The 15514-nt window shown below is 37.9% G+C and overlaps 1 protein-coding gene and 1 long non-coding RNA gene across 4 annotated transcripts in view; one reads left to right on the top strand and one right to left on the bottom strand.

Moving 5' to 3' along the window:
• Positions 1-15514, bottom strand: part of LOC133559534 (echinoderm microtubule-associated protein-like 4) — a 50521-nt gene that overhangs the window by 14452 nt on the left and 20555 nt on the right. For 2 of the 3 annotated variants that reach the window (XM_061911383.1, XM_061911384.1), the window contains 9 exons: positions 14937-15060; positions 10383-10532; positions 10244-10313; positions 7014-7124; positions 6855-6950; positions 3952-4086; positions 3725-3860; positions 156-304; positions 1-35 (listed from right to left, as the gene is read on the bottom strand). The exon at positions 1-35 is cut by the window's left edge and continues 91 nt beyond it. In XM_061911383.1, coding sequence (XP_061767367.1) covers positions 1-35; positions 156-304; positions 3725-3860; positions 3952-4086; positions 6855-6950; positions 7014-7124; positions 10244-10313; positions 10383-10532; positions 14937-15060 — 1006 coding nt within the window. Of the gene's footprint in view, positions 36-155; positions 305-3724; positions 3861-3951; positions 4087-6854; positions 6951-7013; positions 7125-10243; positions 10314-10382; positions 10533-14936; positions 15061-15315; positions 15405-15514 lie in introns of all 3 variants that reach the window. The other variant, XM_061911385.1, reaches the window with a different exon arrangement.
• Positions 10082-10822, top strand: LOC133559543 (uncharacterized). The gene is made up of 2 exons (XR_009808198.1): positions 10082-10372; positions 10437-10822. It is a non-coding gene; the product is annotated as an uncharacterized LOC133559543 (long non-coding RNA).

The raw sequence follows: 15514 nt of genomic DNA on the forward strand, positions 1-15514 counted from the left end.
GATACAGCCCTGATGGTTCCGTACTGGTCCGGAACCTTCGGAACACAGATGACATCGGTTGACATGTTTAGACTTGCATGTGTAAAAAAAAAAAAAAAAAAACACCTGCCATGTGACCTTATTGCACGGCATGTGTGTGTGTGTGTTTGTGAAACCTCAATGTCGCGCTCGGCTCGGATTTCGTGGTCCCACAGAATAATCTTTCGGTCTTTTCCTCCTCCGGTCAGCAGGGTGCCACTCCTCATTTCACATATGCAGAACACACTGCCCTCGTGACCCTTGACCTGTCGATTAATCTGAAATGCTACACACACACACACACACACACACACCCACACACACACACACACACACACACACACACACACACACACACACACACACACACGGGTTATCATTTGGAATGGGGACCAAGTTTTTGTTCAGGACTTGTGGGGACCACCCTTTCTACAGGTTGTGGAGGCATGAAAAAAATGAGGTAAAATGGCCACCGCCAAATTAGCTCATACACGTCTTTAAATCTCTGGATTGATGAAGTAATGTGCTGATCATACTTACTGGAGACCCTGGGGAAAAAAAAGAGTTAATATGGTTCATGGGGACCAAATTTAAATTTTTTTGCACAATTCACACAAATTTGTACGAGACTACCCTGTGAAAATTTTTTTTAATTCAAGTACACCCTAATCAGAGCAAAGCATTTTTGGTTGAAAACAAGAGATGAAGTAAAATACAGCACTATGTCATCAGTTTCTGATTTATTAAATTGTATAACAGTGTAAAATATTGCTCATTTGTAGTGTTTTTTTAAACTCTTTGGAAAAAAAGATGTAAAAATAACAAAAAAGTTGCTGAAAAATAAACAAGTGATTCAATTATGAATAAAGATTTCTACACATAGACGTAATCATCAACTTAAAGTGGCCTCTTTTGGGATTGTAATAGAGATCCATCTGGATTCATGAACTTAATCCTAAACATTTCTTCACAAAAAAGGAAATCAATATTTATGGAACATTTCCACAAAAAATCTAGCTGTCAACACTGAATATTGCATTGTTGCATTTTTTTCTTCACAATTTATGAACTTGCATTCATATTTTGTTGAAGTATTATTCAATAAATATATTTATAAAGGATTTTTGATTTGTTGCTATTTTTAGAATATGTTTAAAAAAATCACACTTACCCCTTGACATACCTTCAAGTACCCCCATTTGACAACCACTGCTTTACGGTAATTATGTTTTATAATCATGCTGTATGAAAATGTCATCCTAAAGAACACTAAACCAGATTTTGTTTTTGGAAAAATATATTAGTTTTAACTAAGCATGGATACCATACAGAATCACAATACTATTAACGCCAGGATAACAAATGTTTCACTTAGGCATCTTCAGAATGGATCTGACTATCATTTAAAAAGGTTTCCCTTTAGGGGATTTGTTTGCTGGTCCCCATACCGTCAGAAGTCACCTAAAAGATGACTGCGTAAACAGAGCCATTTTCCCATTAAGTAAGCATTGCCAGAACGCACGCACGCACACTAATGATGCCTCTGTATTCCTATCTGCTAAAATAAATACAATGTGCATCTATTCCTATCTGCTAAAAACAATATAATATGCAAAAGTATAAAACAGAAAAGTGAACTTCTAATACTGTACATCAAAGGTGTAGAAATTAACATTAGCACGCTACATTTTTTTTTGCTAATTTTGCAGTTTTACACCTCAGCGTCAAATATTTTGTTACTTTGACGAATGATACCTGTTAGCATGCTTATTTTGGTATGCCAGCTATTTTAAGTGAAATTTGAAAGTGCAGTGGACCTCAGTCATATTTTGGTACTAGATGCATGCTAGTGTTAGCATGCTAGCATTTTAAAAGAATTAGAAAAGTATACACCTTAGCGTCAACTATTTTGTTACTTGACGAATGATACCTGTTAGCATGCTAGCTGTTTTTTTTGCCTCATTTTTTAAGTATACACCTCAGTCATATTTTGCTACTTGATGTATGCTAATGTTAACAGCATAGCATTTTAAACAAAAATTTCAGGTACACACCTCAGAGTAATATATTTTGTTACTTGGCATGTGTTACTTTTTAGCCTGATATTTTTTTAGCTTAGCGTTGTATATTTTGTTACTTGACGAATGCTACATGTTTGCATGCTAACGTTATTATGCTAGCGGGTTTTTTTTTTTAGCTCATTTTGTAGATATACACCTCAGACGTATATTTTGTTACTTTACAAATGATACCTGTTAGCATCCTAACCTTAGTATGCTAGCGTTTTTTTTTAGCTCATTTTGTATGTATACTTCTCAGTCATATATTTTGTTACTTGACAAATGATACCTGTTAGCATCCTAGCATTAGAATGCGAGCGTTTTGGTTTTTTAGCTAATTTTACAGGTATACACCTCAGTCGTATATTTTGTTACTTGATAAATGATACCTGTTAGCATCCTAACATTAGTATGCTAGCGTTTGTTTTTTTGCTCATTTTGTAGGTATACACCTCAGTCGTATATTTTGTTACTTGAAAAATGATATTTGTTAGCATCCTAACATTAGTATGCTAGCGGGGGTTTTTTTTTTTAGCTCATTTATCGGTATACACCTCAGTCGTATATTTTGTTACTTGACAAATGATATTTGTTAGCATCCTAACATTAGTATGCTAGTGGTTTTTTGTTTTTTTTTAGCTAATTTTATAGGTATACACCTCTGTCGTATATTTTGTTACTTGACAAATGACATTTGTTAGCATCCTAACATTAGTATGCTAGTGTTTTAGTTTTTCTTTTGTGCTAATTTTGTAGGTATGAACCATTTTGGTACTTGAAGCATACTAACCTTAGCATGCTAGGTAATATATTTTGGTACTTGACACGTTGTTTAACATTTTAGCATGCTAAAATTAGACTTTTTTTTGGTAATTTAGCAGGTATACACCTCGATTTCATATTTTGGTATTTCACTAATGCTAACTGTAAGTATGCTATTGTTTTGTTAGCATTTTTTTTTTAAGCATTTTGCTCATATTTTTTTTTTACTTGACACTGGACAGCGTGTTAACAGCTAACATTTCAGTTTGACATTTCAACATTCACACTACATTTCTACCAAAACGGCATTATCTACTTCTCTACGCATTAAAATGTTTCAGCAACCCTGCTGTACATAGACATCGAAAACGTATTTTTACATATTAAATAAAAAATTGTTATTAAAAAGTAAAAGTTGCATAAAAAATTATTAAAAAGTAAAAGTTGCATAAAATATATATATATATATATATATATATATATATATATATATATATATACATAATACATGAAAATAAATATTTACTATTTTATTCATGATTATGACTATAAAAAAATGACATGTTGTATGCATCCGTCAGCAGGGGGTGGCAGAGGCTACGTTTCAGCAAACGTCTGTTTCCCTTCACTTCCTCTTCACAAGGGTTACACATTAAAGGGCTGAAAAGGTTCCAATAAGCAAAGGAATGCTTTGAAATTTCCACACTGATTCAAAGAAGCATTCGGTGTTCGTGCCTTGTGCAAACAAGCCGACGCCCACACTGTCATAACGGACATGTCTAACGACTTACTTCCTGTCAGAGGAAGTCACGAGTCATCCTCGTGAGTACGTGTGTTGCACGATAAAGGCAGTGATAGAACATCAGTAACAGGGTCCTCCTCACCCCTTGGTCCTTTCCCCGTGGGGGTCTCTGCAGAGTTCCTGGTCCAGACCAGGAGGACTCCGCCAGAATCCCCGGTCAAAATGTCTCCGTTGTTTAGGAACGCCAGACACTGAATGAACTTTGGCTTCTCGTATTTCTAAAAAAAATTCAATAAAAAAAAAGGACACCAGACCGCCGTCAGTCAGAGAAATATGTGCCTGTTAAAATAAAAAAATAAATATTCTCACCCCAAAGATGCCCTGTTTACGGGCCAGCGAAGTCCCGGACCAGGTCCAGAAGAAGATGTGGGACTTGCCACAGGTGACGATGGTGTTTGGGTCTGTGGGGTGGAACTCCACAACCAGGACCACCTCAGTGGTGGTCTGAAAAACATCATTGAGAACGGTTGTGCACCTAAGAAGTGTGAAGAGATAGCGATACTGTTGCCGTGTCAGCAGTTGTAAGAGGGCGGATCCACAGACATCTTAGAAGTACAAACCCCGTTTCCATATGAGTTGGGAAATTGAGTTAGATGTAAATATAAACGGAATACAATGATTTGCAAATCATTTTCAACCCATATTCAGTTGAATGCACTACAAAGACAACATATTTGATGTTCAAACTGATAAACATTTATTTTTTTGCAAATAATCATTAACTTTAGAATTTGATGCCAGCAACACGTGACAAAGATGTTGGGAAAGGTGGCAATAAATACTGATAAAGTTGAGGAATGCTCATCTGACACGTATTTGGAACATCCCACATGTGTGCAGGCTATGGGGAACAGGTGGGTGCCATGATTGGGTATAAAAACAGCTTCCCAATCCTTTCACAAGAAAGAGTGGGGCAAGGTACACCCCTTTGTCCACAACTGTGTGAGCAAATAGTCAAACAGTTTAAGAACAACTTTTCTCAAAGTGCAATTCCAAGAAATTTAGGGATTTCAACATCTACGGTCCATATCATCATCAAAAGATTCAGAAAATCTGGAGAAGTCACTCCACGTAAGCGGCATTGCCGGAAACCAACATTGAATGACCGTGACCTTCGATCCCTCAGACGACACTGTATCAAAACCGACATCAATCTCTAAAGGATATCACCACATGGCCTCAGGAACACTTTAGAAAACCACTGTCACTAAATACAGTTTGTCGCTAAATCTCTAAGTGCAAGTTAAAGCTTTACTATGCAAAGTGAAAGCCATTTATCGACAACATTCAGAAACACCGCCGGCTACTCTGGGCCCGAGATCATCTAAGATGGACTGATGCAAAGTGGAAGTGTTCTGTGGTCTGACAAGTCCACATTTCAAATTATTTTTGGAAATAACGACATTGTGTCATCCCGACCAAAGGGGAACCGAACCATCCAGATCGTTATCGACGCAAATATCAAAAGCCAGCATCTGTGATGGTATGGGGGTGCATTAGTGCCCAAGGGATGGGTAACTTACACATCTGTGAAGGCACCATTAATGCTGAAAGGTACATACAGGTTTTGGAACGACATATGCTGCCATCTAAGCGCCGTGTTTTTCATGGACGCCCCTGCTTATTTCAGCAAGACAATGCCAAACCACATTCAGCATGTGTTACAACAGCCTGGCTTGATAAAAAAAGAATGTGGGTACTTTCCTGGCCCTCCTGCAGTCCAGACCTGTCTCCCATTGAAAATGTGTGGCGCATTATGAAGCCTAAAATACGACAGCGGAGACCCCGGACTGTTGAACGACTGAAGCTCTACATAAAACAAGAATGGGAAAGAATTCCACTTTCAAAGCTTCAAAAATTAGTTTCCTCAGTTCACAAACGTTTGAGTGTTGTTAAAAGAAAAGGTGATGTAACACAGTGGTGAACATGCCCTTTCCCAACTACATGGCACGTGTTGCAGCCATGAAATTGTAAGTTAATTTTTATTTGCAAAAAAAAATTAAGTTTATGAGTTTGAACTGTGTTGGCCCTGCGATGAGGTGGCGACTTGTCCATGGTGTACCCCGCCTTCCGCCCGATTGTAGCTGAGATAGGCGCCAGCGCCCCCCGCCACCCCAAAAGGGAATAAGCGGTAGAAAATGGATGGAGTTTGAACATCAAATATCTTGTTTTTGTAGTGCATTCAATTGGATATGGGTTGAAAAGGATTTGCAAATAATTGTATTCCGTTTATATTACATCTAACACAATTTCCCAACTCATATGGAAACAGGGTTTGTATATATCTGCGCCTTATCATCCGCTGTGACCAATATATGGAACAATATTTTTTCTTCTACAATTTAGTGGGTGTGGCTAATATAGCGGTGCGCGCTATTGTGCAGAAAATGTGGTAATAAACGATAAGGAAGAAGCTTGAATATTGTGTTTATATTGTTAAACTGTCAATAGCACTCACCATAAATACACTTTGAAATGTGATTGTATTGATATCATGTCGATCAAAATCGGCAGCATAAACCTGGATCAAAACTAGGGCTGGGCGATGAAACGATATCAGTATATATCGCAACAGACACGTAATCAATATCAATAAAAAATGTGTTGGTAAAATAGATAAATTGTTTTATTTTCTCTGTAGGAAGAAAGCCAAATTATGGATGCAAGGTTGGATGCAAGAACAAAGGTAACCGCGCAAGAAAATTGTGGATACAAGAGGGAAAAGTCACCTGGACAGTATGGCACTTTTTGAGATTTTTTGGACCAATGTGGTCTGCAAATAATGCAAGGCACTCACCCTTTAGAGCACAGCTGTAATTTCCTGCCACTAAGTCTGCAGAAAATAGTTTCTCTGTGTTTACATCTTCACACTGTGCACTATTTTCTTACACTTTATGAAGCATTTCTTACATATACTTTATTTCTAAGCACTTATTGTTAAGTGTTCAATGTGATTTTAATACTTTGTTGACATTGTTTAGGTGTTTCCCATGCTTGTGTTGACATTTCAGTTCTGCCTTGAAAGCTGAAGGACTATAAAATTTCTAATGTATTTTTAGTCTTCTACTTATTTTCCGAAGGTCATAAAAATATCAATAATTATCGTTACAAAACACTGTTATCGTGAACGGTTTTCAGCCGTATCGCCCAGCCCTAATCACATAAATGACAAGTGGAAAGGCAGCAGCTGTTCAGTTTTCTACGACACTTACCTTTATCTCAGCGATCTTGGACTTCCTCTGCCAATCCCAAACAGTCAACATGTGGTCGTTGCAGTCGTCGATCACGCTCAGGTGCTGACCGGAGTCCTGCAAAGTGGCATTGGCGTTGACGGACAATGACGACAGTGAGCCATGTTGCGCGGGACTCACTGCTTTGGAGAAGGCCAGCGAGCCGACGCCTCGCTCAAAAGTTCCCACACCGATGACCTGCAGGGTGGCCAGACTGAAGCTGTCCCACACTCGCACGTGCGGCTGCAGGGCCTGGAGGAGCAAACCGAGAGGTACTGATGTCATGTATTGTCCAGTTGTTACACTACAACACTTTGTACTTATTTCCCACATGGTACACGTCAACTAAGAAACAGGAAGCCATAAAGACCATATTTCCCGGACTATAAGTTGCAACTTTTTTCCAACGCTTTGAACCCTGCGGCTTATAAAAGGTTGCGTTTTATTTGTGGATTTTTCTTCGCTAACGGCCCTACTGTTTTATGTTCAACAAATAGTTTTAATGATTCACCAAGAGAGAAACTGAAAATTTGTGTTTTTGTTTGTTCTATGGCGTCATCTTTTGGACAAGTTTGCTCACTGCAGGGGGAGAATGTACTTCCTGCGCCTTGAATCGAAAGTATAACCGTCCACAGTGTTTCTACTGGTATGGATTCTTCATTCGTCACTCCAAGCAACGTTTGGAAGTTTTACAATACAACTAAACCAATTCGAATTTACTAAACCGTCCCATGTGTGATGTCTGTAGGAGTGTTTTCATATCATAATCAAACTAGCTTTGTTAGCATTAGCTGATATGCTAATAATAATAATGGATTATATTTTATATAGCTATTTTCTATTATTAGATACTCAAAAGCGCTCACAGGAAGGTGAGAACCCATCATTCATTCACACCTGGTGGTGATAAGCTACATTTGTAGCCACAGCTGCCCTGGTGTAGACTGACAGAAGCGAGGCTGCCAATTTGCGCCTACAGCCCCTCCGACCACCACCTATCATTCATTCATCATTCATTCACCAGTGTGAGCAGCACCGGGGGCAAGGGTGAAGTGTCCTGCCCAAGGACACAACGGCAGCGATTTGGATGTCAAGAGGCAGGGAGCGAACCTGCTCTACCCACTACGCCATTCCCCAAAATAATAAAATAATATGCTAACACGTTTACGAGTGTCTGTGTTAGAATTCTGAACTTACAATGGCAGTCTTTTTGTATTATTATTCAGTTTCACAAATTCCTCAGTAAAATCACCAAAACGTCACCGTGGAGTTATTGAGTCCGTTTAGCTGATTTGAGAGCTAGCTTGCGCAGCTAGTGAGCCCTTGACAATGACTCCTGTTTTATTAGGTTATCCGTTTTACTGCCATGTCACAGAAACTGTTTCTTAGCACCGAAAGTTGCGAACTTTATAGTGGATGTTCTCTACTAAATCCTTTCAGAAAAAATATGGCAATATCGCGAAATGATCAAGTGTGACACATAGAATGGACCTGCTATCCCCGTTTAAATAAGAAAGTCTCATTTCAGTAGGCCTTTAAAGTATATATACAAACATTTATAAAATATTTCCTTCCTGCATACATCTGCGGCTTACAGTCCGTATCTAATATATAGATAAATATTTATTTATTTTCAAATTTGGCGAGTGCGGCTTGAATAATGGTGCGCTCAATAGCCCGGTATATACGGTGTATGTGTAATTATTTATTTATATTATACATATAATATATATATATATATATATATATATATATATATATATATATATATATATATATATATATATATACATATACACACACATACACATTTATACAAATACAGTTCAGTCCGGTCCGCATTTGTTCACAAAGTGGTGACCCTCACCCCATCCTTATTTGTGAATGACTGAGCATTTCACGGAAGCTGCTTTTATACCCAATCATGGCACCCACCTGTTCCCAATTAGCCTGATCACCTGTGGGCTGTTCCAAATAAGTGTTTGATGAGAAAGTAGAGGAACCTTCACAGTCTTTTTTGCCACTTGTGTGAGCTGTTTTGAAACATGATGCAGGCATCAAATTCCAAATTTGAGAAAAATAAAGTTTTCCAGTCCGGACGTTAAGTATCTTGTTTTTGCAGTCTATTAAATTGAATAAATGTGGAAAATAATTTGCTAATCATTGCATTCTCTTTTTATTTACCATTTACACAACGTGCCAACTTCACTGGTCTTGTACATATACATATATACATATACTTTGTTTACACATACATATAAACCGTATTTTTCATACTGTAAGTCGCAGTTATTTTCATAGTTTGGCCGGGGGTGCGACTTATACTCTGGAGCGACTTATGTGTGAAATTATTAACACATTACCGTAAAATATCAAATAATGTTATTTAGCTCATTCACGTAAAAGACTAGATGTAGTATAAGATTTAATCGGATTTAGCAATTAGGAGTGACAGATTGTTTGGTAAACGTATAGCATGTTCTATATGTTATAGTTATTTGAATAACTTACCATAATATGTTACGTTAACATACCAAGCACCTTCTCAGTTGGTTATTTTTGCGCCATATAACGTACACTCATTCAGCCTGTTGTTCACTATTCTTTATTTATTTTAAATTACCTTTCAAACGTCTATTTTTGGTGTTGGGTTTTATCAAAAAAATTTCCCCCAAAAACGCGACTTATACTCCAGTGCAACTTATATACGTTTTTTTCCTTCTTTATTATGCATTTTCGCCAGGCGCGGCTTATACTCCGGAGCAACTTATACTCCGAAAAATACGGTACATGTACAGGTTTTCCACATAACTGCCAAGATACCTGTGATGGTGGGGGTGTGGTCACCATGACATCATTGAATAATTTGCATTCTAAACTATATATAATTATCTTTAAAAAGGCTCAAAAAGTGTATACATTTAAAAAAATATATGTTATTAATTAGTATTAACATATATGTATATTGTTTTTACATTTTGCCATATTTTCAATTGTTGCCGCTTTTTTGAACAATACACTTAGAACTTTGGCTTGATTTTTCATGGTTTTATGGGTCTTCTTGTTTATTGGTATTGTTCTTTTTTAATAATCAAGCTGGGGCCAACAATGGCCTCCGAGCCGTACACAGGCCTTGTTTTTTTTGCTGCGTTCTCCCAGCACAAGCGCCGCCCTGTTCCAAGTAAGCAGTTTAAACAATTTGATGCAGCAGGCCTGAACAAGAACTCCAAAAGCCGCAAAGATAAAACTTCTGACCCAGAAGAAGAACATGAAAGCATTCCTGGAATTTTTGCCAGTGTTTTCTCTTGCCCAGCGCTATTAGTGGGGCCAAGTGCTCTCTCATTCGGCATTAAGAAAAAAATAATGCTCACCCGTCCATCTTTGTCCACGCCTGCTATCTGGCCCGTGGCGATGCGGATCTTGTCGGGGTGGATGGCGAGGCTTTGAGGCGAGAGAAGCAGCTTTATTGGACGTCTTTCGGCAGGCGCGGCAAGGCGGCGGTAAGCTCACCACTTGACGCAGTCTGTGTGGCCGATGTAATGTCGCTGAGTCCGCTCCTCGTAGTTGAACAGGACCACCACCGAGGCGATGAAGTACACGATCTCACCGGTGGGCAGCAGGTAGACGTTTGCTCGACATTCTCTGCCACGATAGCCATACCTGAAGGGGGCGTGGCGGTCAAGGAAGTAACCAGCGGGGACTTGGAAGAACGCCTATCCATCAGTACCTGTCCATTTTCGTCATGGCGATTAATGATGGCCACTAACACAAATCTCCGCTGACTTGTACTCTCGACAAAAGTGGCTTGCAGCTAACTGCAAGTTCATACACAGTGTGGAGCCGCTCCAACAAGTCCACCATTGCAGAAAATAAACTACATTGTTTCGTATGTGAAGCAAACTTTTTCCACTGAGGGCCGCATACTGAAAAATAAAAACATGCAAGGGTCATTTTTATCATTTTTATTTTTTAAATCAATTCAATTTATATTTTCTTTTAACCTCAAGGGCTCCCCTCAAGTTTGGTCCCAGGACCCAGAAGTGTCGAATTTATAAAAATGTCAAAAATAAGTCTTTTTTTTTTTTTTTCATTCAACGCCTAAATCTCTAGATCAACTTCAGGTCTATCCGTCAATATCAATACATAATTTTTTTGTTTATGCCAGTTTTGTACAAACGCCGTTTGTTATGGCTAAAACACAAAATATGCGATATTTTTTCTGGAAAAAAATTCAAAGTGGAAATATTTGATGTGAAAAAATTGGAGCTTTGAGTAGGTTAATAATTCATAATAATTTTGATTCATATCTTTTTCCAACAATGGCAGTTAAAAAAAGTCCACTGCAATTCCCAGGGACTTAAGGGCCCCAACTCTAAAGTTTGTTTTTTTTAATTGTTTGTTTTATGCCCTTCTTTCATGGAAAATATTTTACACTGGAAAAACACAGGAGGTATAATATTTTTACCCATACAAAGTAATTGAGTTGTCTAAGTCAATAACTGATAACATTGATTTTGATTCATTATTATTTTTTGGATGACAGTTATAAAGAAAAAATCCACTAAAATTCTCAGTGACCTAAAACAACTCCACTTATAAAAGCGTAAAAAATAAGTCATACTTTATTTTACTTAAACGCCTAAATCTCTATCTTAACTTCAGCTATGTTCGTTGATTAGTTTTTACTGATTGATTTTTTGTTTTGTTTTATGCCCTTTTTCTTAATAGAAACTTGTTTTTTATGGGAAAAACACAACGTATGTAATATCAACCCAAACTCACAAAAGTAATTGAGCTTTAAACAGGTCAATAAATCATTCACATTAATTTTGATTCATTACTATTTGTAAAAAAATGAAAAAAAAAAAATCCACCAAAATTCTAAGGGACCTAACCCACTCATGCTACAAAATAAAATAAAATGTATGACTTAACGCTTAAATCTGTAGATCAACTTCAGAAGTATTTGCTGATTAGACATTTTAATTGTTTGTTTGTTTTTTTAACTTTATTCCCATCTAAAATAGTTTTTATGGCAAAAATACAAAATATGTAATATTGACCCTGGCCCAAAAAAAAAGTATGGTAATTGAGCCTTTAATAAATATGTCAATAATCAATAATAATGATTTTGATTCATCACTATTTTTCAATGATAGTTTGAAAAAAATCCACAAAAATTCTGAAGGATCATTTTTACATAAGTGCTAATAATAAGTAACTTTTTTTTTTAACTTTAACATCTAAATCTGTAAATCAACTTTAGATCTATTCGTTGATTATAAGTTTTTTTTTTTTTATTGTTTTATGCCCTCTTTTTATAGGAAATATGTAATATCGTTCCCTTACAGTAACTCTGCCTTGAATAAGTCAATAATTCATAACATTGATTTTGAGTCATTGGATGGATGAATGATTTTTGGAATAATGACAGTTAAAACAAAACATTCCACCAAAATTCCCAGGGACCTTTACTGGCCCCACTAACAAAAGTGCTAAAAATAAGTTACACTTTAACGCATAAATCTCTCTATCAACTTAAGATCTATTTGTTGATTATGTTTTTTTTGTTTTATGCTCTTTAATTGAAAATTATTTTTATGGCAGAAACACAAAACATGACATATTTTCCCAACCAAAAAGTAAATAAACCTTAAATAGGTCAATAATTCATAACATTGATTTTGATTTATTATTACCTTTTGAGTAATGACTAGAGATGTCCGATAATATTGGGCTGCCGATATTGGCCGATAAATGCTTTAAAATGTATTATCGGAAATTATCGGCATCGGTTGGGAAATTATTGGTATAGGTTTCAAAAAGTAAAATTTATGACTTTTTAAAACGCCGCTGTACGTAGTGGTACTCGGACAAAGGGGAGAAGAACAGAGCGCCAATAAACCTTAAAAGCACTGCCTTTGCGTGCCGGTCCAATCACATAATACCTACAGCTTTTCACTCACACTCACACACACACACACACACACACACACACACACACACACACACACACACACACACACACACACACACACACACACACACACACACACACACACACACACACACACACACACACACAAGTGAATGCAAGGCATACTTGGTCAACAGCCATACGGGTCACGCTGAGGCTGGCCGTATAAATAACTTTAACACTGTTACAAAAATGCGGCACACTGTGAACCCACATCAAACAAGAATGACAAACACATTTCGGGAGAACATCCGCAACCGTAACACGACATAAACACAACAGAACAAATATCGAGAAACCCTTGCAGCACCAACTCTTCCGGGACGCTATAATAAACAACCCGCCCACCTCAACCTCCTCATGCTCTCACAGGGAGAGCATGTCCCAAATTCCAAGCTGCTGTTTTGAGGCATGTTTAAAAAAATTATTCACTTTGTGACTTCAATAATAAATATGGCAGTGCCATGTTGGCACTTTTTGAAATAACTTTTTGTTACATTGTTTTATGCATCCAGCTGGGCATCACAACAAAATTAGGCATAATAATGTGTTTATTCCACGACTGTATATATAGGTATCAATAAGCGGTAGAAAATGGATGGATGGATGGTTGGTATCGGAATCTGTAATTAAGAGTTGGACAATATTGGAATATCAGCAAAAAAGCCATTATCGGACATCTCTAGTAATGACAGTTTTGAAGAAACTTTGTGTTATTCGGGTATTTCATAACATTGATTTTGATTCATTGGATGGATGGATGATTTTTGGAACCTTTTTGGCTGAGAGAGCCATGAAAGCCAACTATTTTAAAATGTATTTCCGTGAAAATACAAAATGCGTGCATTTTTTAAGTAAGACCAACATTTTTACAGTATAATAGGTCTCTAATTATTTTTGATAACATTGTTATTTCTTGAGCAGGTGCGATAGAAAACGGATGGATGGATTAAAATGCATGAGAATGTTTATATTTTGAATGTTATTTTTAACATTGTGATAACCAGCGGAATTATTCATTACTTATCGTGTTAAGCTACAGTGGGGCAAAAAAGTATTTAGTCGGCCACCGATTGTGCAAGTTCTCCCACTTAAAATGATGACAAAGGTCTGTAATTTTCATCATAGGTACATTTCAACTGTGAGAGACAGAATGTGAAAAAAAATACAGGAATTCACATTGTAGTATTTTTTAAGAATGTATTTGTAAATTATGGTGGAAAATAAGTACTTGGTCAACCATTCAAAACTGTCACTGATAGAAGGAGTTTTTGGCTCAAAATCTCACGATACATGGCCCCATTCATTCTTTCCTTAACACGGATCAATCGACCTGTCCCCTTAGCAGAAAAACAGCCCCAAAGCATGATGTTTCCACCCCCATGCTTCAAAGTAGGTGTGGTGTTCTTGGGATGCAACTCAGTATTCTTCTTCCTCCAAAAAGTTCCATTTTGGTTTCATCTGACCTCATGACATTCTCCCAATCCTCTGCTGTATCATCCACGTATCCATTTTGGTATAAACTCAACTCGTCGTGTTTGGAGGAAAAAGAATACTGAGTTGCATCCCAAGAACACCACACCTACTGTGAAGCATGGGGGTGGAAACATCATGCTTTGGGGCTGTTTTTCTGCTAAGGGGACAGGACGATTGATCCGTGTTAAGGAAAGAATGAATGGGGCCATGTATCGTGAGATTTTGAGCCAAAACCTCCTTTCATCAGTGAGAGCTTTGAATGGTTGACCAAATACTTTTTTTCCACCATAATTTACAAATAAATTATTTAAAATTCCTACAATGTGAATTCCTGGATTTTTTTTTCACATTCTGTCTCTCACAGTTGAAGTGTACCTATGATGAAAATTACAGACCTCTATCATCATTTTAAGTGGGAGAACTTGCACAATCGGTGGCTGACTAAATACTTTTTTGCCCCACTGTATGTCAGCTAAGATTTATCTGAGAGCCAGATGCAGTCATCAAAAGAGACACATCTGGCTCTAGAGCCATAGGTTCCCTACCCCTGTTGTAGTGGTTACAAAAACAGCTGCGTGTCGCACTTAGGACCCCTGTGAAATAAAGGATACACCCACTCCAGCTTGAGTTTCTCAGGAGGGAGCTCGGTGCGAACCTCCTCGTAGTTTTCCACATTTGAGGGCAGGAACATGGTGATGGGACGCCCGCGCATGAACATCTTGATAGAGTTGCCCTCTGGTCAAAAGGAAGAAAGACACCATAACTCAAAGGTTCGCCGATGGAAAAAATCAGCGAGTTGGAAGTGAACCAAGCAGTCGGTGTTTGGAGTGACGTGAAACAAGCCCACACCACAAAGAAACACACTAAAGACGCAAAAAAAGGACAGGAAGTGGCGAGGCAGGTGGATGACACGGTGGCGAGATACACCTGCTGAGCCAGTTCACGTGTCAAATAGAGATTAAGCGCTTTACAATGGCATTGGGCGGGCACCTGGTCGAGCAAAAATGTTGGCAAATGAGGGGCAGGAGGCGGAGCCACAAACAGGTGTGACATCGCAGAGAGCAGGCGGCCGACAGAAGCTGATTGTTGGAGCAGAGAGAGAAGAGAAAAGCCGTTGGGTCCACCTCAGAAACTGTTAGCATGCCAGAAGGTTAGCCTGTTAGCCCGCTAGCACGCGCGAGTGAGTCGT

This window comes from Nerophis ophidion, linkage group LG09 (assembly GCF_033978795.1).
Source record: "Nerophis ophidion isolate RoL-2023_Sa linkage group LG09, RoL_Noph_v1.0, whole genome shotgun sequence".
NCBI lineage: Eukaryota > Metazoa > Chordata > Actinopteri > Syngnathiformes > Syngnathidae > Nerophis > Nerophis ophidion.